At 36.8% G+C, this 27,233-nt stretch overlaps 1 protein-coding gene, 1 long non-coding RNA gene and 1 pseudogene across 3 annotated transcripts; 2 read left to right on the top strand and 1 right to left on the bottom strand.

Annotated features, from left to right (window-relative positions):
* Positions 1-174: 174 nt before the first annotated feature.
* On the top strand, positions 175-6,778 carry LOC132616193 (pentatricopeptide repeat-containing protein At1g71490). The gene is made up of 4 exons (XM_060330805.1): positions 175-322; positions 2,013-2,126; positions 2,941-2,993; positions 3,763-6,778. Exon 4 carries the CDS (start codon positions 3,908-3,910, stop codon positions 6,116-6,118), a length of 2,211 nt encoding a protein of 736 aa, XP_060186788.1. The 5' UTR covers positions 175-322; positions 2,013-2,126; positions 2,941-2,993; positions 3,763-3,907; the 3' UTR covers positions 6,119-6,778.
* On the top strand, positions 6,141-27,225 carry LOC132616194 (probable receptor-like protein kinase At5g18500; annotated as a pseudogene).
* LOC132616195 (uncharacterized) lies at positions 22,733-25,807 on the bottom strand. 2 transcript variants are annotated; one of them, XR_009573042.1, is made up of 3 exons: positions 24,997-25,807; positions 24,025-24,092; positions 22,733-23,095 (listed from the first exon to the last, which is right to left on the bottom strand). It is a non-coding gene; the product is annotated as an uncharacterized LOC132616195 (long non-coding RNA). The 2 variants fall into 2 exon arrangements; XR_009573041.1 differs by having other exon boundaries at positions 24,025-25,807.
* Positions 27,226-27,233: the final 8 nt, after the last annotated feature.

Raw genomic sequence — 27,233 nt, 5'->3', positions numbered from 1 at the left:
GGATTTAATGGGACTTCCTTGATGTTTATGGTTAAAGCTCTTTTGCCATTGTTCTCGTCAAATTTAAACAACACTAAATGTTAAATATTTGATGGAGACTAAAAAATGTTAACTTTTGAGAAACTTAAAGGATCAAAATTGTTTATTGCATACTTTAAGGGACTAGTATTTTCTACACACAGATAACTATAAACAGAGAGTGGAGGGACACATGCCTTCTCTCTGAAGAAAAGATTCACTTCACTCAAAAAGACTTGATAGTTGATACTTGCAACCATAGCAAGAAAGAGCTTCCCACTCAGTAATATAAATACATTCAAAGGTTTGCTGGATATCTGTTTTAAGCTTATGTCAATATTTCTGTGGAACTCCGTTATACATTTGTGAATAATTTGAAAATGTTGTTCCTTCATTCTTTAATTTAATTTATTCAACTGTTCTAACATACTAATTGTATGGTAATGTTTCAATGTTTGATTAAATGAAGGTTTGATAAATACTGAAAGTAGTTATTTAACATTGAGTCGCGTATAAGGGGATATTTGTTTTTTTTTTTTCTTTTTCTTTCTTCTGAGTGTTTCTAATTAGGAGGAATTAAATTTTGGGATATATGCTTATGCTGGTCATCTTTTTGTTTTTGTTTTATTTTAAGAAAATCCATGGATTTCTACAAGGAAACTTTCTACGTTGGCACCCAAGGTGTTTGAATAAATTCCAAAGAGAGCTTTTATAATAGTTTACGCATTTCTGATAAGAATCAATGGGATTCTTTCGTGTATGCCAAACTTAATTAACGGCAGTAGCCCAAAACCTATGCTTCTGATATGTATATTTAAGTATAAATATACAGAACCTATACATTTGCTGGCTATTTTGTAAACTAGATGATCCAAAGGTATTGGGGTGTAATTATCCCAAGAATCAATCGAGTTAGAATCAATACTCGTTCTTCTGAACTGCTATAGAGTATAGAGATGGATCAGAAAAATTGTTTCTTCTCATCTAATGGTGGATAAGTATCCTCATAAAATTTCTTTGTGCTGGTTCATTGAATGCATCGGCACTTTACACTTCCGCTCAAAATCCTTTGAGAATGCCTCTTTCTCCTGCGAAATTCATGTGTCGAGCCATTGAATGGGAGAACATTATGAACTAGCGAGGAACTATAATCTCTATAGTTATTTGTCGAACTTTCCAATGTTATTAATATCTGTTGCTGCACTTGTTTTCTATATTGCTAATTTGTTGTCTCATTTTTCTTATAATCCTGCGTCAGTTACATTTCTTTTGAGCCAAGGGTCTATCGGAAACAACCTCTCTACCTCACAAAGGTGGTAAGGTCTGCGTACATCCTACCCTCCCCAGACCCTCACCTGTGGGGTTACATTGGGTATTTTGTTGTATTTGTCGAACTTTGAAAATTTTCATCTAGAATGAAAACAACAGGTAATAAAATACTTAGGGCTCGTTTGGTTGGGAAACAACTTATCCTGGGATAACTAATCCCGGGATTAGTTATTCCACCCTCAAGGTGGGATAAAATAAGGCTACAATCCCGGGATTAGTTATTCCGGATTTTTATTCCAACCAAACATGGGATAAGGAGGCACTAAAATTTTATCCCGGGACTATTTTTGCTTATCCTTCACACCAAACGACCCCTTAAGCTTTTCTGGATAGTTCTTTGTGTATGCGAGTAATTTTTTTAAGGAATCAAGTTAAATCTTAATGACTTCAATTTCAAGTGTGGTAAGTAACATCTGAAGTTGGGATATATGTGGATCTAGATTAAATTTCAATTGAAATAATGAAGTTCTTTTGTGTTAGCTGCATACTTTGATATGTTTAAGTTGGACGTAAAACACAAGTCTTAATCATTGTTAGATGTAACATGTGTCTCATTTAAATTGTATCCTTGAACTATTACACACACACACACATATGGTGTTGATTGTACATTACTAATTCTTGCCTGTTAAAGTACTTATTGCTATACAATATTTTGATACCAGGTGTTTTGAAAGTCTATTTTGTTGAACTACCTCATGATAAGCAAGGTTTAGAGTGTTCGCCAGTTCTTTCAAGACTTGAAGAACGATTATAGCAGATGCAAAAAGAAATTACTGGTGTGTTCTGTTTGTCTTTGTGTTGTGCTTTTCTAAAATTTCTTTTTAGGTTCATTCATTGTAACAAACTTGACTATGTTTCTCTTTAAGGGTGAAAATGGATTTATTTCCAGCACAGGTAATGACTAATAGTCTGAATTTCAAAAAGAGAAGCCTAAAAATTACTTTCCCAGAAGCCTAAAAATCACGAGGAAAGTAATGATTCACTAAAACCTGGTCCAAAAGAAATGAATTTAACTATAGTCAGTGATGGGAACCAAGTAAACAATGATACACCTAAATATTCGATGGATGAGAATTCAAGTATAATCAATGTGGGAGTTGGAAAGCTGAAAACAAACATGCTAAATATCCTCAACGAAGCAATGATCATAATACATATCTGCAATGAATTGAAGAAATGGAGACCTTTACTGTTCTTAGATATATTTCCTCCTTAGAATAATGAGATATAAGGACTCCTGTTACATAGAATTGCCAAAATCATAATACAAACGGTATTTTTGTGGCGTTTGATAAATGGTTTCTAATATAACAATATCTACAAAGATTATCTTCATTGCTTTGAGTTCCCAATCAAAGAATGTATGACTGAACATGAAATAAACAAAGGGGATCTATGTTTTCTTTATGTATTTTATGCCTTCATGGTATCTATGTAGATCATTATGCATCAACACCATTTTATTTCGCGCAGACAAATTGACTAGTAAAAGGTATTCTAAGGTCCAAAGGGAAAAAGTTGTCAAAACCCTTTCACTAAACCCATAAAAAAGGTTCTTCTCTCACTTGTCTCATCCTCCAATCTCCACAGCTACTATTTTCCCTTCTCACCGGCGACCACCGTGGCTGGAGCCTTCGGACGTGGTACATATATTCTCTCTATATCTCTATTTATCTTCCCATTTAGCTGCTAAGGTTCCTTTGGACCAATTTTTGGGGTCAATATGTGATATCATGTAATCTTGAATATCGGATTAACTCCTCCAGAAACTTCAAGTGCATTCTGCATGATTGCAGAGATATTAAAAAATGAAAATTTTAAGTGGGTTGATAAAGTGAAAATTTTTGGGTGATTTTGATGGAAATTATGAGTTTTTTCTTCTTGCCTTTTATTTATGTATTTTACAAATGCACCAGAATGCTGTAACTAACTAGCTACTTAAATGCAAGAGTACTACAGGTCCTACATAGCCCTGTTTTTGCTTATAAGTCTTACTCCCACCATCCCAATTTATAAGATGATATTTGACTGGACATGAAGTGTAAGATGTTCATTTAAGTCATGTGTTGTATCAGTGATATTGAAAGAAAATATGGAAATGATTATTGAAAAGTTAGTTTGATAGTAAACCGTGATATGAAAGTTCAAAACTTGAATAGTTTAATTTGAAATCTTGAAAGTCGTGAAAGTTGTATAGGAATATGAGGGTATTAATTACTTTTGGATGCTCCAACATAGAAGAGTGTCATAAAAATTTGGACAGTATGATTTCCAGTTTCATATTAATGTGTTTGAAAGCTTACTAATTATTTCCCTTTTTGGTTGCATCTTATCTTTCTAGTTAAACACGCAGAGTTTTATGGAATTTTTTCCATTATTGTGTCTCTTACACTATATAATTCTCTTTTGCAGGGGTAGATTGGCTAAAAATCAATCTTTTCAAGCTGTTACAAATTGTTGTTGGTGTTGCAAATGCGTGGGAATGCAGACAATACCCATCCCCAATCTTGTTATTACTCATCATGGTGAAACATTATAGTTTCACCATTTGTAGTTTATGCCCTCCCGCTTCAGTGCGCAGCCAAGAAACCTTCCTCTGTCCCAAATTCAGAAGTTCATACCTAAAAAGTGGAGGAGTGTCAGAGAATCAGACCCCCGAAACTGTGGCCAGTCCTTGCTGTGTAGTTCTCATGAATGTATTTCAGGGCCTTGTAAAAGTAATGAAACTATGGTGGATTGCCTACTGACAACCTTGAAGGACTTTGCGGGCCAAGGTCACATATGCAAAGCCTTTAGAACTTTTTCTCTAATTCAGACTCATGTCTCCTCTCAAACCCCTTGTGATCTTGTTATACAATCATTAGCATCTCTTTTATTATGTTGTACTAATAGTGAGTCACTTTCCGAAGGGAAACAGCTTCATGCCTGCATTATTAATTTGGGCGTTGCACATAGTTGGAATTTGGTACCAAGGATAATTACCTTTTATACGACCTTTGGTTTACTTGATGATGCTCATGTAATTGCCGAAACTTCAAATATTTTGCACCCTCTCCCTTGGAATCTCCTTATTTCTTCTTATGTTAGAAGAGGGAAAAATGAAGAGGCATTCTCTGCCTATAGGAAGATGGTGAATAGAGGTATAAGACCCGATGAATTCACTTATCCATCTGTTCTAAAGGCCTGTGGTGAACAATTAAATCTTGCTTTTGCCCGGGATATTCACAGATCTATAGATGCTAGTTTCCTAGAGGGTAACTTGTTTGTCCAGAATGCTTTAGTTTCCATATATGCGAAATGTGGGGAAGTGGATGTTGCACGTGATATATTTGATAGGATGCCAGTTAAGGATGCAGTTTCTTGGAATTCAATGATCTCTGCTTATGCTTCCAAAGGTATGTGGAGTAAAGCTTTTGAGCTTTTTGATACAATGAGGGCTACTGGTGCTGAAATGAATATTATTACTTGGAACACCATAGCTGGAGGTTGCGTGAAGACGAGTAACTTTATTGGGGCTCTTAAATTGTTCTCTCAAATGAGAACTTGTGGAATTCAGCTAGAACCTGTGGCAACACTTATTGGTTTGGGTGCATGTTCCCACACTGGTTTGATAAAAATTGGAAAAGAAATTCATGGTTTAGTGATTCGAAGTCACCTTGATGATTTTGATAATGTAAGAAACGCTTTAATCAATATGTATGCCAGGTGCAAGGCACTTAAGCAGGCGCACATATTGTTTCAGTTTGTTGGCTCTAAAACTGTAATTACCTGGAATACAATCATATCTGGCTTTGCACATTGGGACAGGTCTGAGGAAACTTCATTTCTTTTCCGAGAAATGCTGTTTTCTGGTGTTGAGCCAAATTATATCACTATAGCAGCCATTCTCCCCCTTTGTGCTAGGGTGGCAAATCTACAACATGGTAAAGAATTTCACTGCTATCTTACAAGGCGTGAAGGGTTTGAGGAACATTTGCTCTTGTGGAATTCGCTTGTGGATATGTATGCAAGATCTGGAAAGGTAGTAGTAGCTAGAAAGCTATTTAATTTGATGAGCAAGAAAGATGCAGTTACCTACACTTCGCTGATAGCAGGATATGGTATTCAAGGTGAAGGAAGAGAAGCAATTGAACTATTTAATGAGATGGTAAGGCTCCATATAAAACCAGACCATGTGACCATGATTGCTGCTTTGTCTGCCTGCAGTCATTCAGGCCTTGTGATACAGGGCCAGAAATTATTTGAACAGATGCAAAGTACTTATGGTATAAGTCCTCATTTGGAGCACTTCTCTTGCATGGTTGACCTCTTTGGTAGGGCTGGTCTACTCAAAAAGGCAGAGGAAATCATCATAAAGATGCCTTATGAACCAACACCTGAAATGTGGGCAACACTCCTTGGAGCATGTAAGATTCATAGGAATACTGAGATAGGAGAGTGGGCAGCTGAGAAACTGCTGGAGCTGAGGCCCGATAATCCTGGATACTATGTTTTGATTGCTAATATGTATGCGGATGCTGGGTGTTGGAACAAACTGGCAAAAGTGAGGGCCATCATGCGGGATTTCGGTGTAAGAAAGTCTCCAGGATGTGCTTGGGTCGATACGGGTTCTGGCTTTTCTCCCTTTTTGGTTGCAGATACCTCCAGTGGCCAAACAAATGAAATTTATTGTCTACTAGGAGGACTGAATAGGCAAATGAAAGACACTGGTCATTTGACTACAGAGGATTCTTCTTCCGAAGAAGAACTTTGTGAAGGACTCCTTTGACTATTTCCATAAGAACTTTGCTCATCTTTCCTTTTGCAAGATATTTCTCATCGCTCATGCAGAATATGTGCCAGTTTGATCAAACATTCTGCGTTTTCTGCCACGGATGAGGTAAATGACTCTGGCATTAAATGCCCTCTTTTATGCATATCAGCACCTTCTTTTAACCATGTCAGGGAAAAGTTGGCAAATACGTTGGCTTGTGATTCTTGCAATGCCATAGTTGTCTTTTCGCTCCCCCTTGTCTGAAGGTCGGATGATTTTCTTGATCTTTATGATCGCTGATGATTTTTTCTCTTTACGGGTTGCACGTTATGGAGAGTAAGGGAACACTTTGAGAATCTATATCAGTCTTCAAGGTAGAGGACACAGACTTTTTAAGCAGAATACTGATGATATTAGTTGTTCAAGTCTTAAATGTATTTTCTCATTCTTTTGTAGGCGTTTGATCTCAGTTAGAATGCCCACGGTTCTTTCCCTGCAGCATATGTTTTCATTTCGCAAGATGAATCCCTTGGTGCAGACTCATTCTGTTCCAAATATTACTATCGTTCATTTTATTACTGATGCTCTTTATAGGCTTGTTCATCCTTTCTTGATTTACTCTCTGAAATCACATGGTGCAGACTCATTCTATTCCAAATATTTTCTTTTGATGTACTCCATGAAGTATTTATATCAAGGACTGCCTTTAATCGATCTTGAGAGGAGGACTTGTCACTTTTGTCTTAAGATGGATATAGAATTAACAAATAATAAGATTCAACATATAGGTATGAAAATACTGCCACGTTTCGTTTGGTCGAGCTATTTAATTTTTATTTTAAAGTTGGAACATCAAATTTCGTGACTTTTCTGATGAAAAATACATACTATAGAGTGTATTTAAATTATATCATGGCATTTTATAAATTAAATAATAGCATTTTAAAAGTGAGCTTTAGAATGCTCATCACACAATCCGCTACTCATTGTACCCAATCTACTGTTCATGCTTCATCACTAGTTATTCAATCGGATTCTAATAAAAGCGTGCTTCATATTCCTGAAGAGAAACTAGAAGGGGTGGAGGAAACCATAGAGAAGGTGACATTAATTTCTGCTTTATAATTTGGAACGGAATGATTTTTGCAATTTTTCACTATTGTAATTTTCTTGATATTTTTGGGTTGCTTTCTTGCAGGTAACTTATAGCTGTCAGTGTTTTGCTATTCTTGCAGTGTGGGGTTCCTTTATTGGATCTTTTCTTTGTTTTATCAAGGTTTAGTCTTTTACTCTTTTGTATTTCTTACCATTATTTTCCTTAATTACGTGCTGCTATTTGAGTTTCATTTCTTGAGCTCAAGTAAAATTATGAACATTTAGTTAGAGTTTCCTTTATTCGCGAGTTTTAGAACTATATTATTTTGGTAATTGTTCTGAACTGGAAGTATTTTGTGATTGATGAAATGCTGAACTTTTCTGTTTATAACTTCTATATTTTCTGTTGTCTAAATCCTCTCCTTCCATTGTTCCTTTTAGCAACAATTATTTATTGATTTATACCCATTTAGGAGGAGAGTTCAATAATGGTTAACGAGAAGAAATCAACAATTGCCTATATAAGGGGAAGAGATTGCATACACATTAAGTGTTATCCTTGAAAATTGAACCACTGAACTTTGTGAAATTTCATTAGCCAGCAGCATATTACTGATAGCTTGCAATTTCGTAGAGGGACACAAGGACGGAGACCCACTGATACGGTACGGTTAGAGTCCAGAAAAGAAACGAGTTCAAGTAGAGCTTCTGATTTTGGTCAATCAATTACCGTAGGACAAAAGGGCAGAATGTTAAGTCTAGAAAGATAAGTTAGACTTACGTCTGTAAGTCTTTTTGTCGATAATCTTTCAACCCCTTCTCCAGTGGGGCTAGAAATGGTGAAGGGTGGAGGTTCTACCCACAAAAATTAACTCAAGGTGTAGGTAAAATGCATGGGTGGCGGAGATGTGGTTAATCTGTTGCATATCGGTTTAGAAAATACATTTCTTTTCTATGTTATGTGGATCCTTCATGTGGATCCTTCATTTGCCTTTGACGATTCATGTCAGTGGGAAGTGATAGGGGTGTCAGTGCTTCATGCAGATTCTTCAAAGTACTCTAAAAATTAGCCAAAAAAAAATTGGCATGTCCGTAATGGATACTTGTGCAGATCAGTACTCGAAAAGTTCCCATAAAGGAATCCATGTAACTTAGCTTATCTTTCTCCCATTTTGTTTGAAGATTGACACCAATTAAGAAAGTTAAATTGTGTCAATTTGACCCTCATACTGCGAGTAATCAGTAGTTTGGAGATATGATTTTTGTTATGCCTCTGCTTCATTTACCTGCTTCTAGTGTGAACCTCTCAGACTGTCTTACATTAGATCAAGTGCATGTTGCCTTAGGGCAGCAATTCTTTTAGTTTCCCGCTTCTCTTTTTTTCTATTGGGCAGAACATTATGTGACCATTCACAGAGAGTCTATGTTCAAAGAGAGGTGGGCTGTGGAACATTGATTTGCAATACATAGAGACTCTTCTTAAGATCCTGACTTCTGGGTTATAATTTTGTCCTTACTCTTATATCAACGCTCTGCTTTTTATGTTGTACAAAGACCTAAGAGAACTAGTGTGGAGCAGAGATTCTTCACAAGCACTTTTGGATTCCTAAATTGCAACAATAAAACGGTCTTATTTGCATGGATCTTAGGTTTTAGTAGTCAGTGCACATCTTTAATTTATATTCTACCTGCTACTACTGTTTCAAATGTTTTTTTAATCAGTTCCTACTGTTTCAATATTGTGTCTTGCCACTGCAAGCATATTATGAGAAAAAGGAGAATATGTTATCCACTGGTTGTGAAGTGCATTAATTCTGAAAATTTTCTGGCTCCTCTAGGCTTTGATATTTGTCTTGATAAAATAATAACCTTCTGAAGGTATTAATGTCCAGAACATAGTAGTAAATGATCACATTAACTTGTTTCTCCATAAACAGGGTTGCTCATGTGTGATTACTTCATTCCAAGGGTACTTTGCAAGCCGAGCTAAGATTACTGTGCATCTTGTCGAAGCTATAGGTGTGTCATTAACTATTTGTGTTCCTTCTCATCAATGTAGTCTATTTATCTTCCTTTCTCTATCATGTTATTGCTAGTAAGGATGAGATGTAGCAGCCACTGCCCTCATGAAGAGGTTTTTTTCTCTTACTATAATAATGTCGATTTATAGCTAAATTAATAAATGAGATTATCGCTACTTTTATATAAAAAATTGAGGCTTTCTCTAATGTAATTAGATATGAGGTTCTCAATCAACTCCAACAAGGTGGGAACAGTTCATTTTCTTACCTGAGCAGAACACAATTGTTGCAAATTCATTAAAGGTGATATAGGCACATGACTTGCACCTTATGCTCCTAGTTTGAAATAATCCTAAGTACCTCTCAATTATCTATTACTTTTTGATGTAACTCATTACTTGAATTGACGGGGAGAGTAAACGTGGGTTGTATAATGACAACTTTGAGAAATTTATCATTCTTCATAAATTTCAGTCTCTCTGACGGTGCATATAACTTAATTATATTAAGTTTCAATCGAGTTACATGAATTGAATTAAATCTTTGCATAGATGAAAGTTATTGTTAATAATTAGGATACAACTTAATGTAAATTATAAAAAAAGAAGTCTATCAAAATTGAGCTGTTCCTTTTTACCGACTTAGCTAATTGATTGGTGCAGTTTATTATTTATTTGTTTCGTGTCCTCCGGTCACGATCCAATTCCTAAGGTATAGTGATTGGCGTCCAACTACCCCAAATCGAGCGAATTCATAATCATAAAACTTAAACATCCTACGTAAACTAGTAAATAAATCAAAGCAGAGGAAATTATAAGTCTAAGTCGCATCTTAATAGATAATAAGCATATGAAATACCCAAATGGATACTAAGTCTGAACTAGTATTTAATCAGTCACGGAAATATCTACAGCATTTGCACAAGACGTGTACCGCATAATAGAAAATGTCTAAATATGGATAGAAAACATAAGTGAGCCACCATTGAAGGAATATGATCGGTTCACCACTGTCTGAAGCTATCAACTTTGTTGTCTGCTAGGCTGGCCTCCTGAACTAATAGAAGGATCTGCATTTTGAAAGAAAAAAGACATAAAGGAAAAACATGAAGACAAACATACTCAGTTTGCATCATCGACTGAATATTGAGGCGAGAATTGCATACGGATAATAATCTGCACAATAAATCTGTATTTCTGGATCATAAACAGTAAGTAATAATAGCAGGTTAATGATTAAACTGAAAACTTGCATATAAGAAAATATGCATATCTGAATAACTCATAAACGTGATCATATAAGCAAATTTATGCATGAAAAGCTGTATAGCTACTTTGGTCTTGCACGATTGGCGTACACTGCTACCCGAGATGAAACAGGGATATGTGACTCATGAGGGAAGATTGATCCACAGGCAATAACTAGGTAGTCCTTTGGACTGACATCAATAATATGAAACGAAAGTGGCCCATTATCCTTAGTTGATATCCGGCGATATCAAGGTTTCCCTGAGAGAGTGACAAAGGAAGCATAGTGAATTTAACAAGAAAATTGACGTTCTTGTATTTTCCTATTTTCCAGACGTATAAATACTGAACATATTCCTTCATTTGAGGTTGCTCTACTTTCGTCTTCTCATTCTTCTTTGGTTTTGGTCCAGGTCTTTTTATTTTCACTTCTACGTACTTTATGAGTGCTTTTTATCGATTTCTCTCTTTATTTTAGTTTCGCGATTTATGATTTTCGAATATTTTCGTATCCTCGTAAAAGCATAAATGTGAGTTGAAGTGTGCTTTACTTCTTGAATATCTTAAGGAAATGATCTGCTAAAGGTTTGAAAAACAAAAAAATTGAAATAAAAGAGAGGAAGAACCAGAAAAAAAGATTAAAAAGGCTTCTTTTTAATTTAAATTTTTTGGTAACTGAGAGGTTTGGTACTGAGTGATCAGTTGCTAATGCAAAATTCTTATTTTTGTTTTATCTTCCCTTCTAATTAAAACAGTTAAGTTCTTAATTTGTTTTCCGGGATAATACATGAGAGCTTTGTTTTGTTAGAAATTATTGAAAATCTCCTAATATAATCATCTGAGTGAATTTTATAGTTGGACCACATAATTGATACAAGTGCACCTAGCTAGTGGTGATATTAGAGAAGCATTTAGTCACCCAAAAAAAAAAAAAAGATTATTATATGGAAAAAGAATTTGTTGCAATCATAGTGACCATAATAGTTGTCACAATACTTGTTTTGCTATTGAAATGCATTTCCAAGAGAAGCAATAAGCCAGTGATTGCCCAAAACGTGGAATCCCCTACCATTAATGGTCTCTACAAATTCACAGGTGCTGAGATTGAGAATGCTTTAAACATTGGGAAGATTAATATGATAAGAAGAAAGTTGATAGGGCATGGAAGAAGGGGAGAGTTTTATCAAGGGATATTACCAAGTGGACAGGTGTGGCTATTAAAGAGATGCATAAAACAAAAGATGCAATGGACTCTTTCAATAGGGAAGTTGAGTGTCTCTCAAGAGCTAGGCATCCAAGCATTATTTGTCTCTTGGGTTTCTGTAATGAAGATGGAAATCAGTTTTTGGTTTATGAACATTGTTCCACAGGAAATCTAGCTCAATATTTTCTCAGTGAGTTTCTCGTCCTCAAAACTTTTTATTGGATTGAAGTTTAATCTATCAGTTGCATTTTAATTTATTATATCAGATCATTTACTTTATTTTTATTACCAAAGTTAGACTTATTACAGAGAGTTCCATATTTATTGTTGTAGGTAGTTCTAATCTGATAGTGTAAGTCTTATACATCATCTGTGCACAGAAGTTAAACTCTCTTTATTTAGTTGATTTTTGCACATCAAAAATACACTACGTATCATGGTGGCATATACTTACAGCATGTTGGGAGTAACTACCTTTCTTATGCTTAGGGATTATCTTTTGCATAATATGTACACAACCCACAAGCAAAATTCCATCTTCTGTGAATTTGTAATGTTGGACAAAAGTTCTTTTTTGTGGTTTAGATGAAGGTACTCAAAAAGCACACTAGCATAACTGCTCTCTAACTTTCTACTCTACGTCGGTTTAATTTATATTTGCTTGTCATGTTAGTTTTTTTTTTCACCATCCTTTAAGAAAATATTAACACTAATAATTTATCTTTATTTATTCTTTAACTAGGTTTTGGGTACGCCCAACGAAAATATTAACACTAATAATTTATCTTTATTTATTCTTTAACTAGTTTTTGGGCATGCACAGTGTGCATACCCTATCAATGAGTACAAACTTTGTAAAAATCGCATAAATATTACTTCCTTCATCTCATCTTTTGCGGTCTTATTTGACTGGACGCAGTTTGAAAAAGATCCATTGAGACTTTAAGTGGTTTAAATTGCTCTCACAAGACATTTCTCACAAGCATTCGTTTTGTTTTATACATTGTAGTCCCATTTCAAGATATCAAGGATCCATCTTGTGACCAGAAACCATGTACCATGGCATTTTTTTGGACACATAACTTCTCTAGTTAGGACAAGTTTTAATTTCATAGCAACAATACAAGTGCATACTAAACTTAGAATCACATTAAACAGGAAAGAACAAAAACAAATGGATAAAAAAACCACATCAACAATAAAAACCATTACTTTACATAAAATGTACATCAAGCCACAATTGATATATCTAAATGATAACAAGATGCCAAAGAAACAACAATACCTTAGTAACATACTCAGAAAACTCCCAGCTAGCACCGGAAATGTTGAACCAATTGGACACAATAACAAGTCCTCAAGAAATGGGCCATGTATATGAAAACTACGTGATATTATGGGAAAAGAAGAAAATAGGGGAAGTGAAAAGGTTTGTAACACGTTTAATTAGTGATCCAATCAATATTATAAATATGATTAAGATTTAAGAGAATTTAAAAAGTGTCCTATAAAAATGAATCTCCTATAATTTCTGTCTCCTTGCCGAGCTAAAGTTAACTTTACAGCTTGTTCATGAAATATTTAGGAGAAGACACTGTTTTGACTTGGGAAGCAAGAGTTAAAATACTGAGGGACTGTGCATGCGCAATCAAATATCTCCATAATTATATTGATGGCTGCATCATTCACAACCATATTAAGGTAATCAGTTGTTGTAGAAAATCTTAAGCCCCCCTCCCTCTCTATCACTATATGTGTGTATAAACATACAGACTATTATAGTCTACTAATAGTGTTCCAATAATTTTTACTTGACAGCTTAGCAGCATTCTTTTGAGTGAGACATTGGAACCAAAGCTATCTGGATTTGGGCGATCACAAATGCTAGGAATGGAAGAAAGCAAAGTATTTGAAGATGTTTTGGAAAATGGAATATATACAGACCCTGAATACAAGAAGAGCGGGTTACTCACTTGTGCAACTGACGTTTATAGCTTTGGAGTTGTAATGCTGCAAGTCCTTTCTGGAACAAAAATTGCTTACTTAGGCGAAGATGGCAGACTCATATTGTTAAAAAAGGTAAAATGTATTAGACTTTTCAGTGCTTAGTGATAGCAGTGCACAAAAACAGCTAAGAAAAAGAAGAAGAAATAAGGCTAAAAATGAAATAAGAAGAAGAAGCTAGCTAGGGTAAATTAAGATAGGGAATATTTCTTATCTTCTTCTGAGCAAATCAGTACAATATAAGGGCAATGCCAGTACAATATCTGGCATGGATCCCACTACACGTCTGACATATTCTAACAAACTATCAAGGACCAAAAGTGTCCTGAAATAGTAAACTAAGGGTGCAATCTGTAATTATCGAAACTTGTCATTTAATTACTAAGGGACTGAACTGTCTAGCTTTTATTCTGGGACCCATCTGATTCTTTTAACTACCTCAACGGTCAAGTCCCACTCTCTTAGCTCAATGTACCACTCTAATAAGCTTCAAATCCCTAATTCGTATCAGACCTTCCCTGTTAGAAATGTTTCTTGACCTCAAGGAAGAAATGAAGGAAATCGAGTCTTCAATGCCTTGTAATCCTCCCAAGTGGCTCTATCTTCTCCCAACTGATCCCATTGGATTAAAACTTGAGCTATTGCCTTGTTCCCCTTTTGTATCATTCGCCTATCAAGGATCTTCTGTGGTTGTGGACAGTATGGGCTAGAAAGGTCAAGTACTGGGGGGTGATTGATGTTTTCAGGTATTTTGTGACATGGTTTCAATTGGGACACATGGAAGGTGGGGTGTAAAAGCAATTGTGGAGGTAAGGCTAATTTATAGGCTACAGTTCCAATCTTCTGTAAAATCAGATAAGGGCCATAGTATTTAGCGGAAAGTTTAGAGAAATGTGTTCCTGACATAGAAATTTGTCTATATGGTTGGATCTTAAGATAAACCCAATCCCCTTCCTTGTATTGTTTATCTGATCTGTGCTTGTGTCACCATTATTTGCTGGGCTCTTTGTAGATGATACTGTAATAACTGAAACTTGAATTCTCTAGTGACTAGGCTCTTATCTACCTCTTCCATGCTAGATTCACCTGCAACATAGGGTAGATGCAAGGGAGGGGGTTGACCATAGAGTGCTTCATAGGGTGTAGTCTGGATGGAGGTGTGAAATGTAGTATTGTGCCACCATTCTGCAGCAGCTAGGTAGGAAAACCAATCTGTCTGTGACTCAGAGCAAAAACACCTAAGGTATGTTTCCAAGCACATGTTTACCACCTCAGTTTGCCCATCACTTTGAGGGTGGTATGCAGTGGATGTGCTTAATGTCACACCCATCATTGAAAAAAGTTACTGCCATACTCTACTTGTAAACACTAGATCTCTGTCACTAACTATGTCCTCAGGTACACCACGTAACTTATGCACATGCTCCATAAACAACTTTGCAATGTCATTAGCTGAATAAGGGTGAGACAAACCGATGAAGTGAGAATACTTGGTTAACCTATCTACTACCACCCAAATAACAGTCTTACCCTTAGACTTAGGCAACCCCTCTATAAAATCCATGCTGATGCTACTCCAAGCAGTTGTGGGGATCTTGAGTGGTTGTATCAACCCTGGATAGGCAGTGGTGTCATACTTGTGTCTCTGGCATATGTCACAAGTCTTAATGTAATTCTGTATATCTTCCCTCATGTTCCTCCAAAAAAATAATGCAGCTAGTCTTCTGTAGGTGGGTTCTACACCAGAATGACCCCCCATGGGTGAGTCATGCCACAACTGTATCATCTCTTGTCTCAGCTTATCATTTGGTCCTACTACCAATTTTCCATTCTTCCTTAGTTGCTCATGAATGAATGAGTAACCAGGAATTTCAGCACTCTTGTTCTTCAAAGTCTGAATGATTTCAGCCAATTCAACATCTAAGTACCAGCTGTCCATGATCATCTGCAGCAAATCAGTCTTAACTGTGGATAATGTAAGAGTAGCCAACTCCACTAAAGGTAGTCTAGAGAGGGCATCAGCCACCTTATTTTCCTTGCCCTTTTTGTACTCAATAACAAAGTCATATTGCATCAACTTGGTGATCCATTTAAGTTGAGATCCTGTGTGTAATTTCTGTTCCAATAAGAACTTAAGTGCCTTTTGGTCAGTCTTGATAATAAAAGGCCTGATAATCAAGTACTGATTCCATTTGTTTACAGCCATCACTAAAGCCAATAGCTCTTTATCATAGACTGAAAGTGTTTGATGCTTAGGTGAGAGTCCCTTACTTAGATAAGCAATTGGTTGCTTCTTTTGCATTAGCACTGCCCCAATGCCTACATTGCAAGCATCAGTCTCCACCACAAATGGAATTGTGAAATCAGGTAATAGCAAAACTGGTGCTGCAGTCAATACTCTTTTTAATTCTTCAAATGTTGTAGTGGTTTTGTCAGTCCAGTGGAAATTATCTTTCTTGAGCAAATCTGTCAGTGGTTTGCTAATAATTCCATACCCCCTTATAAATCTTCTATAATACCCTGCCAACCCTAAAAACCCTCTCAATTGTTTAAGGTTTGTAGGTTCAGGCCAACATTGCACTGCTTCCATTTTTTTAGGATCAGTTGCTACTCCAGCAGCAGAAATGTAATGACCAAGATATTCCACTCTTTTTGCTGCAAATACACATTTACTCAACTTAGCCAGTAGTTGATGTTGCACCAACAAGTCAAATGTAATCTTAAGGTGTTGTACATGTTCCTCTAAGTTCTTGCTGAACACTAGAATGTCATAAAAAAATACCATAATGAACTTTCTCAAATGCTTCTGAAAGATGTGATTCATTAATCCCTGAAAACTAGATGGTGCATTAGTCAGCCCAAATGGCATGACTAGGTACTCATAGTGACCTGGATGAGTTTTGAAAGCAGTTTTGTGAACATCAGATGGTGCCATTCTGATCTGATGATATCCTACCCTTAGATCGATTTTAGAGTACACTTGAGAACCCCCCAATTCCTCTAACAACTCTTCAATAATAGGTATGGGAAACTTGTCTTTGATGGTTACTTTGTTAAGGGCCCTATAGTCCACACAAATCCTCCAAGTGCCATCCTTCTTTCCCACTAGAACCACTGGTGAAGCATAGGAACTGGAACTGTATTGAATAATTCCTTGGTCCAACATCTCTTGAACCATTTTTTCAATTACATCTTTTTGCACAGGTGAGTACCTATAGGGTCTTGAGTTCACAGATTGACTTCCTTCTATTAATGGAACACCATGGTCAAATACCCCCCTAGAAAGAGGTAAACTGGTTGGTTCTTTGAACAAACTCTTATAATCCTCTAAAAGAGTCATTATCTCCACTGGTTTATCTTCCCCACTTATGTCATTCTCCTCTTCATCACCCTTCTTTGGACACACTTTGATCATGAATATCTGGGCTGATTCAACTGAGATTTTGTTAAGAGCCTTTGCATCTACAGTTTTGAAAGAAGGGTATATGCCTTGTAAGGTCACCTTTTTTCCTTCATACATAAATTGCATGAACAACTTCCCAAAATTCATCTGTATATCTCCTAACCTGCATAGCCATTGTATTCCTAGTACCACATCACAACTTCCTATTGGTAAAACTAGGAAATCATCTTGAAACATAGTACCTTGCATCAGCCATTTGAACCCTTTACTACCCTGCATAGATTGAATGACTCTACCATCTGCCACAGATATATCTTGTGGATCAATAGCATGCAATATAAAACCCATTTTCTGAGCATCCTTCTCATTGATGAAGTTATGAGTAGAACCACAATCAATGAGAATGGTGATTTCTTTCTGCTCAGTAAAACCTCTGATTCTCAATGTCCTGTACCCTTTAGTTCCATTAAGAGCTTGAATGGATATCTCACAATTCACTACAGGATCCTCCCCTTCCACCCTTAGTTCTTCCATTATCTCTTCATCTGCTCCTTTATCCTCCAAACAACTCAGCTCCTCTGTCTCTATTTCCATAGAATACAATTGTCTTTTGGCCTTGCACTTGTGACCAGGGGTGAACTTCTCATCACAGAGAAAACATAGACCCTGAGCCCTCTTTTCATCCATTTTTGTTGGTGTTAACTTCTTCTTCTTGGGATTATTGAAATTAGCAGCAGAAGGTCTTCTAGAACTTACTGCATTCCCTTTGTTACTGGTGTTGTGATTCTGGAAATTCCTTTGGCCTGTGAAATTGTGAGTAGAGGTGGTCAGTTTTATGGCCTTGCTTTGGGCAGCAAAGTTAGACTCCTGAAGTCTAGCCAAATAGTAGGCCTGAGGTAAAGAAGTAGGATTCCCAATTTTAACAGCATTACTCAACTCAGGTGTCACGACCCAACCCCGTAGGCCGTGACTAGTGCCCGAATTGGACACTCATGTCACTTATTAACTATAGTCATTTACAGCTAGCCTATCATGAACTCATTTGTTTAGAAAAGACAGGACGTTATTCTAAAGCTGTCACAATTCTGTATGTCATAAGCACATGTCTTCTGAGGAGTTAAAACTTTTCAACAACAACACCTATATATATATACGCAAGCCGTCAAGGCTGCCACTACATGCAACATTCCGAACATACATACATATGCAAGCCGACAAGGCTGCCATCACGAATGGGTACGCCCCAAACATAAGTCATGTTCATACAACGCAACAACAACTATATACAGACCCACACAGATGTCCACAGACCTCTAAGAGTAATGACCGTATCATATGGCGAGACAGGGCCCCGCCGTACCCAAATAAACACATATGAATTCAACATAAGGGAGTTATACCACAAGCTAGGCTCCGGAACAAAAGAGCAGTCAAAAATAGCTGAATAAGTGTCCTAAGCTGGCGGATCTCTGAAACGAGCGTCTGTACCTGCGGGCATGAACGCAGCCCCCCGAAGAAAGGGGGTCAGTACGGAATATGTACTGAGCATGTAAAGCATGAAATGTAGTAATAGACTCATAAGGAGACAAAGTATGTAGGACCCAATGCAACAATTAGAAATTCATAAAACTTGCCTTTGGACATATTTCATCTGTATCATTCTCATATCAATATCGTTATAGAATTTTGTAATCAAAGTTGCAAAATCATTCTGTATATAACATATATAACGTGTCCCGGCCCTTTAATGAGGGACTCGGTAATTAAAATCATAGCATCATAAACATAAACATAGACGTGTCCCGGCCCTTTAATAAGGGACTCGGTAATAGGGAATATGCCCTCCTGGCCACCATCTCCATATCATCATGTCATCATATCATCATATACATATATATATATATAACGTGTCCCGGCCCTCTAGTGAGGGACTCGGTGATTAATATAGTAAATATGCGCACGAGAACGTGTCCTGGCCCGGGACTCAGTGAAGGATATAGCGGTAAGCACGAGCAGAATAAATAGCAACCACATATATGCAATTAATTCTTTGAGACTCAATGGAGAAGCACTAACCAGCTCTAAAGTGTCAAAATAATATTCATATTCAGTTCTTTTTAAGTCTCATAACAAACTATAACAAGAAACGTTTCAGATTTCGTGTACATGTACCAACTTAACATGGTGTAGCTTTTGAAAGTCAAGTATGCCTCTATTTGTGCAATTCTTTAAGAGTAGGAACTTCTATACATCATTCATTAGTCAATCATATAGTAGGCTTGTGACAATAGCATTAAGGAAATATAGAATCATAAGTCATGCATGGAACTAGAGAGTAGAATTTACCCCAAGGTTCATATCGTTTCATACTTACGTCTAGGACATGCCAAAAGAAAGAAGGAATAGGCTTTACATACCTTTAGCGTTTAGTTGTATTCTAACTTGTACTTGCTGCCCAAATACACTTATCCTATATCAAGATATCAAGAGCTACAATTAGTCTACAAGGGAATTCAATACGTATTTTGACGCTCACAATCCCTTTCAAACATTTAGACCACGTTTCGTTCGCATTCAAACCAACTACATACAACCAATCCAACATCAATAATCATATGTTCAATACCAATCCGGACAACCCACATAACATTCCAAATATCCCACATTCACAACATTCCATAACGATTCACATACGGCTACTACATTCTCAAGTTACTCCTAATAATCCGTAGCCTTAACGTTTTCGTGTAACAACTTTACCACAACCCAAACAACGTAAATGCAAAATATATTCTTAACTATCATTAGTCTTTCCAATTTAAAGAAGACAACATGTCCAAAACAGTTCCTAACAACAACACGCCCAAAATAGTCCCTAACCAATCAACACGCCTAAAACAGTCCCTAACCAACAACATAAAGGTGCCCAGAATTCTTGCAAACGATTACGAACATACCAAGCAAACCACATATGATTCTTACACCTTATTTCATGTCTTCATTTCATATAATTTCAGTAAAATACGACCAGCAGTCACACGATAAATATATCACCAAATTCGTACGCAAATAGCTACATTGTCGCACTAAAACCTCACAACGACAACAACATGTTTAATGACATTAATTTCATGATTTTTGGAACTGTTTTAGCATCATTTCCATTCTTACAACAGCCCACAATTCATCTCAATTTCAACTTGAATCAATGCACTTTACTTTCACTAAACGTTTGCAACAAGAATCAACATTCAACACACACAAATTCACTTCTAACATCAAAACTGTCCACGGTTTTGGACTGCCTATACACTTCATCATAATTCATTTCTTTAACACCTCAATTCACATATTCAACAAGCATACAATACACCATAATGTCCATAACAATAACAATCCAAATGTGACACAAAACAGTCCCTAAATCTCCCCTAAAACAGTCCCTTTTTCACGGCTACAACACCCTTCCCACAATTTCATGATTTTTATCCGTTTATCCAACTACAACACATTCAATCCATTTCCAATACATGTTCAAGAAGATAAAGCATAACTTCATTAGAACCTTCAACACACGGCTCATTTTCATTTCAAGAAAAACAGTCCAATATCCAACATGCAACATCACAACCAAACTTCTACAATCTTTGTTCATTTACCTATGTTGATACATATTCAATTCATCAACAATACATACAAAATGAAATCAATCATGAATTCACCTCTCTCACGGCTCACTCTCTACTTCAACTACAACAACAATCCAACAACAACATGCATGAACTATACATTCAAATCATCATACAACATAAGAACAATAAGCATTCTTACCTTTCAATCTTGTTCTTCACCTTGGCCGAAAATTCAACTCTATTGAGGTGCTACACTTCCTTGTTTCTTTTCAACAACTACTACACATTCTTATACACTAGATGAGGAGTTAAATTGGTGGAGAAAACTGGAATTTTTGAAGAAATTCTTGAACCTCACTCTCGGCTAGCTCTTAGCCGAGAGCTCCTCTCTCTACACTGTACTTTCTCTAACTTTGAATGTTGAAATGACTTTGTGAAAATGTGGAGTGAGCAGATTTTTGTGTCTATATGTTCCCCTCCTTGATTTGGACATGTGGATCACACTAATTTTGGGTCAAGATTCCTTGACCAAAGCATTGTAATGCACGGCCAAACATGGCCTAAAAGTGGGCTGTTTTTTTTTTTTTGTTTGTCTTCCCAATCCCACTTATTAATCCAAGTGTGATTAGTTTAATCCCAATTTTCCATTAACACTTCCATGCCAAACGAAAATTGTAGACAAATTGTGATTCGAAACGAAACCGGAAGTTAAAATTTCTACTTCGTATCTTAAGATAGTCTTGTCTCCAACTTGTCGCGTTTATTTTAAAACGTCCCAATGTATGAAAATATGGGATATAACATCAGGCTTCAAATTGTTTAAGAATATACTGATAGCATGCTCTGTTGACAGGTTAATCCTAGTCATGACACTATCAAAAGATTTCTGATAATCCTTGACAGATCCAGTGTGTTTAATGTTCATAATCTCAGTCATGGGATCTGAGTATTCAGCTCCAAACCTATCAACTAAAGCATTGATATATTCCTCCCAATTAGGTAATGGTGCTTGGCCTCTATTCCTCATATACCCTTGATGCCACTGTAAAGCATCACCATCAAAATGAATTGCCACAAGCTCCATCCTCTGGTGAATGGGGATTTCTTCTACAGAAACAAATTGTTCCACCTTATATAGCCAAGTTCTTAAGTCATCTCCATTAAACTTAGGAAACTTTATTTTAGTATATTTGGTAAAATTGGGTATTGGTAAGTGGGAGTGGAAATTGCTTGGGTTGGGTGTGAACTGAGTGGTTTGATTTGGTAAGTATTACTGAGGTAAGGGGTGAGTGTTGGCTACAAAAGGGGTATGGTGGTATATTGGTTGAGGAATTTGTGTATTCTGATGGTAATATGATGGATAAGTTTGGTATTGGGTGTATGAAGGATTTCCAGATTGAGAATAAGGGATCTGAAAGTGAGATTGCATTCCTAGAACAGGTGAGAGTTGAGAGGAAAATATGGGAATAGTTGCTTGTTGACTTGGGAAAGGGTAGGCATGGTTTTGCAAGTTAGATAAGATTTGTGGGTAGATTCCTTGACTAGTGAAACTAGATGATACGGGTGCTGGAGGAGTAGGGATTGACAAAGGAGTGGATGAAACAGGAATCTGCTGACTATGGGATGTCAACCCTTGTGAAATTTGATAATTGTTAAGAACAGGTTGTCTTACCAAATGAGAGTCTGAAGAATTTCCCAGTTGCAAAGGTGTATCTGAAGGTGAATATAACTCTTCTCCCAAAGGAATAGTACTTTTACCCCTATCTGGTCTCCTTTCACCCTGTACAGCATCTCCAATTTCCTTAAGAGCTCTTTGTCACGACCCAACCCCGTAGGCCGTGACTAGTGACCGATCTGGGCACCCGAACCCATCTATCAAATATTATCTGCAATTTCTATCAACTCATTCTAGTATATGGCGGAAGCCGACAAGACTTTATTTCAAATTTAGGTAATTTCCAGAAAATTTCGGCAGAGTTTCCTTTGTTTTACGGACTATCCAATATACCCTGCACGCAGAAAATACCAACAAAAGCCACACAGGGCTAACCAAGCAATATATAAACATATGCGGACCGGCCGCCTCGGCGTATAGGATCGCCCAAACAACATATGCGGACCGGCCGCCTCGGCGTATGGGATCGCCCAAACGACATGTACATACATCTATACAGAAAGACCCCAACCCACAAACATGTCCACAGACCTCTAAACAGACCGACAAAATCATTTGACGGGACAGGGCCCCGCCGTACCCATGAACGAATATATACAAATGCACTAATAAATATATATACCAAAAGTATAAGCTCCGGAAAGAGAGGAGCACTCCGAATAGCAGAAAGGGTGTCCTAAACAGGTGGATCACCAGGCTGTGCGTCTGTACCTGCGGGCATGAAACGCAGCCCCCGGAGAAGGGGGTCAGTACGAAATATGTACTGAGTATGCAAAGCAGAAGGTACAGAAATAAATCTGAATAATAATCGAATCAGATATATAGAAAATAATACATATCAAAATGTTTATTTCCAAAGTATAAATTATGCATAGGGCACTGGAAAATGTGGTCGCCCGCCTGTCGATGGCGCCACAACACAGCATAACACCAGAAAGTTTCAAATCTCCGAATCCCCGTCACACATCACAACACAGCATAACGCCAAACACAGCATAACGCCAAACATAAGTGGAACCCGGCCCTCGAGCGAGGAGCACGGTGAACCATAAACACAGCATAACACCGGAATGTATCAAAAAGCGCACGACAATAGAACCGGCCCGGGAACCGGCGAACGATATCATAGTAGGCACGAGCGGAGTAGTGAGGAATCATATGCATAAAATCATTATTATAAATCCGAAGGATAAGTAAAATAGTCATATTCGAAATCGGAATGATAATTATCACTTTTTGATTCAAAGTTGTCGAATTTACATAAAGGGCGTCGCGGGACCCACGGACGAGTATAGACCCGAACTGAGCCCGCCTATGAAAAACATACTCATTTTATATCATACAAACTCCTACGAAAATTTCAAAGCAATCCGAGCTTTTCTGAGGAAATTATGGGCGTTTGAAGTTTTGAAATCGCTAAAGAATGAACTTTAAAACAAAAATCAGCTTTCATGTAATCTTTACAAATTATGGATTCCAAGTACATAAGGATCAATGTTTTGCCATGACAAGGCAAGGATGCCAAAGAACAAATGCGATTCATAAACATGCTCGGATTGTGAGAATAGAGTTTCCTCGAGGCTTATATCATAGCCTATTTTAACTAAGGCATGCCGAAGAAGGAGGATTACTTTACATACCTCGTACGCCCTTCCAAAATAGCCAATCTAAAGTAAATTTCCAATCCACGCCTCGGGCTCCCCAAGGTCTACAAATACGCCAACGAATACCAAACATTAGTTAAGGGCACTTGAGCCATTCTTTCCAACTAATCATTAAATTCTACAGAAAATTCGGCAGCACTTCCCCTATAAATAGGCCATCCCGAGAATTTATCTCGCTCAAAATCAACAACAACAACCACAATAACCAACCTAGCAACATCAATAATCAATTCGAAAGGCAAAACAACAGTAATAGCTCTCTTTTACATCTTTCAACAACTTTCCAAATATTCGTTTCAACGGCTTACTTTCAAGCCACAATATCGTTCGTACATTCGATTATTAACCCAAATCCATACTAACAACATTCAAGAACATTCTAAACAATTCACATAATTTTTCCAACAAGCCAAGAATTTTTCTCTATGTTGCCCGAAAACAGTCCCCTTAGCCGAGCAACCCCTTTTTTTTTTTTTTCACTTTCCTCATTTTCAAGTCATGTTTTGTATCACAATCCACAATAGAACGATATGATTTTCATAAAATATACAACTTACGTCAAACGCACAACTAACCTCAAAACAGCCCACAAATTCTCAACATCAATCTTGAGTTATTAATTGCTCATTTCCAACACAAAAGTCATCACAACAACCATTTCGACGCTAAGCGATATTAATTCATTCTTTGCTACAAATTGGAGGCCATATACACGGCTACATACCCACCTATATACATACATCGATAGTTCTCATTCATTTCTTCACCCTACAACAATCAACATACTAAATAGAGTTAATTCTTCACTTAGTCACAACACCCATTTACACTTCACACACCATACACGACCCAACTTCCAACATACTACATTTCATGATTTTTCATCCATATTGACATACTATAATATGCATACAACATTTATAACTCAAAAACAAGATTAGATCTCACCTTTCTTCTTCAATCCACCAATAGGCTAGGGTTTGCAAATCTCTTAAATGAAAGACTTGATCACTCCAACAATGCTTCCAAGTTACTTAGGGACCTCTAATTAGTTGATTTGTACCCAAGAAATATTTTTAGAGGGGCTTGATTTGGATTTGGTTTTCCATGGTCTTGGCCGTGAGCCATGGTTTTGGTTCCTCAACTTCTTGCTTTATTTTCTAAGTGTGGGAATGTGAAATGAGAGAAAGATGACTAAGTGGTCATCTTTTAAGTCCCCTTAAAATATCTCTTATTGTCTTTGGGCCCACACATGTGTTGGACCAATTAAAATTGGCCACAACAATGTGTGGGGACCACTTCAATCCACACATCTTCCCTTTTTTTTTTTTTTATGCAAGAGTTTTAATTTCCAAATTTATGAATTATGGTCCCAATTTTTCCTAAGTGTTCAAGCTAACAATTTCATACACAACTTATGTCTCAAAATAAAATCAAAGGTCAAAAGTCCCGACTTCAAATCCCGGAATAGTCTTGGCCTTAATTTATCATAGTTAATCCGGGTTGTCCCAATGTATAAAAATACGGGACGTAACACTCTTTCATGATTCCTTGCTGCTTTTTCCTGATTTGCCCCCAGTTGTTCTTGTCTGTTAGCAAAGTTGTTCATGTCTTGAGACAGCTTCTGAAGAACTTTCATCGTCTCTTGCATTTCGTTTACCATTGATTCACCACAGAGCCAGAGATCTGCTCTGATACCACTGATAGCAGTGCACAAAAACAGCTAAGAAAAAGAAGAAGAAATAAGGCTAAAAATGAAATAAGAAGAAGAAGCTAGCTAGGGTAAATTAAGATAGGGAATATTTCTTATCTTCTTCTGAGCAAATCAGTACAATATAAGGGCAATGCCAGTACAATATCTGGCATGGATCCCACTACACGTCTGACATATTCTAACAAACTATCAAGGACCAAAAGTGTCCTGAAATAGTAAACTAAGGGTGCAATCTGTAATTATCAAAACTTGTCATTTAATTACTAAGGGACTGAACTGTCTAGCTTTTATTCTGGGACCCATCTGATTCTTTTAACTACCTCAACGGTCAAGTCCCACTCTCTTAGCTCAACGTACCACTCTAATAAGCTTCAAATCCCTAATTCGTATCAGCTTAGGGCATCATTGTTTATGGATGGTGGAAAATGAAAATATTGATTTTAAGGTTTATTCTTTTCTAGTTTCATCTTAACCCCAAGATGTGCACTCTCAACCTTGTGTTTGCACGTCATGGATCCATGCTTATTACTCTCCCTCTGTCCCAATTTACATAAAAGCGTTTGACTGGGCATGAGTGTAGGAAAGGTTTTTTTTTTTTTTTTTTTTTGAAATTTATGGTCTAAAACATGTCAGACATTTGTGTGGCCATGATTCATCTCATTCAGGAGAAAATGGAAAGTTTAAAGTTAAATTATTTCTAAATATTGAAATTCGTCATTAACTGTTTCTGCGACGGACTAAAAGAGAAAGCATGTCACATAAATTGAGAAGTTGAAGTATAAAAAAATTATATGAAATTGACATTCTTGTTTACACTGCCACCATATATTATTATCCTCGTGAATTGATGCAGGCAAGGGATGTGAGCATAGGAAAGCTTCCAATCACTGAGTTTGAAGATCCGACGTTGAAAGGGAAACTAATAAACCGAGTGGCATTGAACTCCATATTGCAAATTGCAGTACTTTGTGTGGCTGAAACAAGGAGAAGGCGCCCAACAATAGAAGTAGTGTCCGAGGAGCTGAACAACGCTTGGAGGCTCAGCAACACTGGTTGGCCTATTAATGTTCCTCCAGAGTAGAAGTTATTTAAATTAACTTTTCGATGCAAAGGGTCATTAAAGCCTATGTTTTTAAGATTTTAATTATAAGTATCAGATGGATTGCATACTAGAATAAAAGGGGGTTAGGGAATAAGGGATAAGTTTGATTTTTTTAAAGTATCACTACAATATATCAAGTACCCCTTAGGTTTATTTACCCTTTGTAACCAAGAAATTGCCTGGAGACATGTTGACTGCTGCTTAGTGATGCTTGTGGAAGGACAGAATAAAGAAAGGGGATAATGGAACAAGCTTTATATATGTGATAATATTGAAGTACTGTAACACTATATATGTCTGGTTTGATGAATGGTATTTCTATTTCATTTATGAGAAGGAAACTAAAACATCCTCCAGTTCAATTAGAGA

This window comes from Lycium barbarum, chromosome 10, assembly GCF_019175385.1.
Source record: "Lycium barbarum isolate Lr01 chromosome 10, ASM1917538v2, whole genome shotgun sequence".
Lineage (NCBI taxonomy): Eukaryota > Viridiplantae > Streptophyta > Magnoliopsida > Solanales > Solanaceae > Lycium > Lycium barbarum.
The sequence above is the reverse complement of the archived record's forward strand: the minus strand, read 5'-3'. Positions and strand labels throughout refer to the sequence as shown.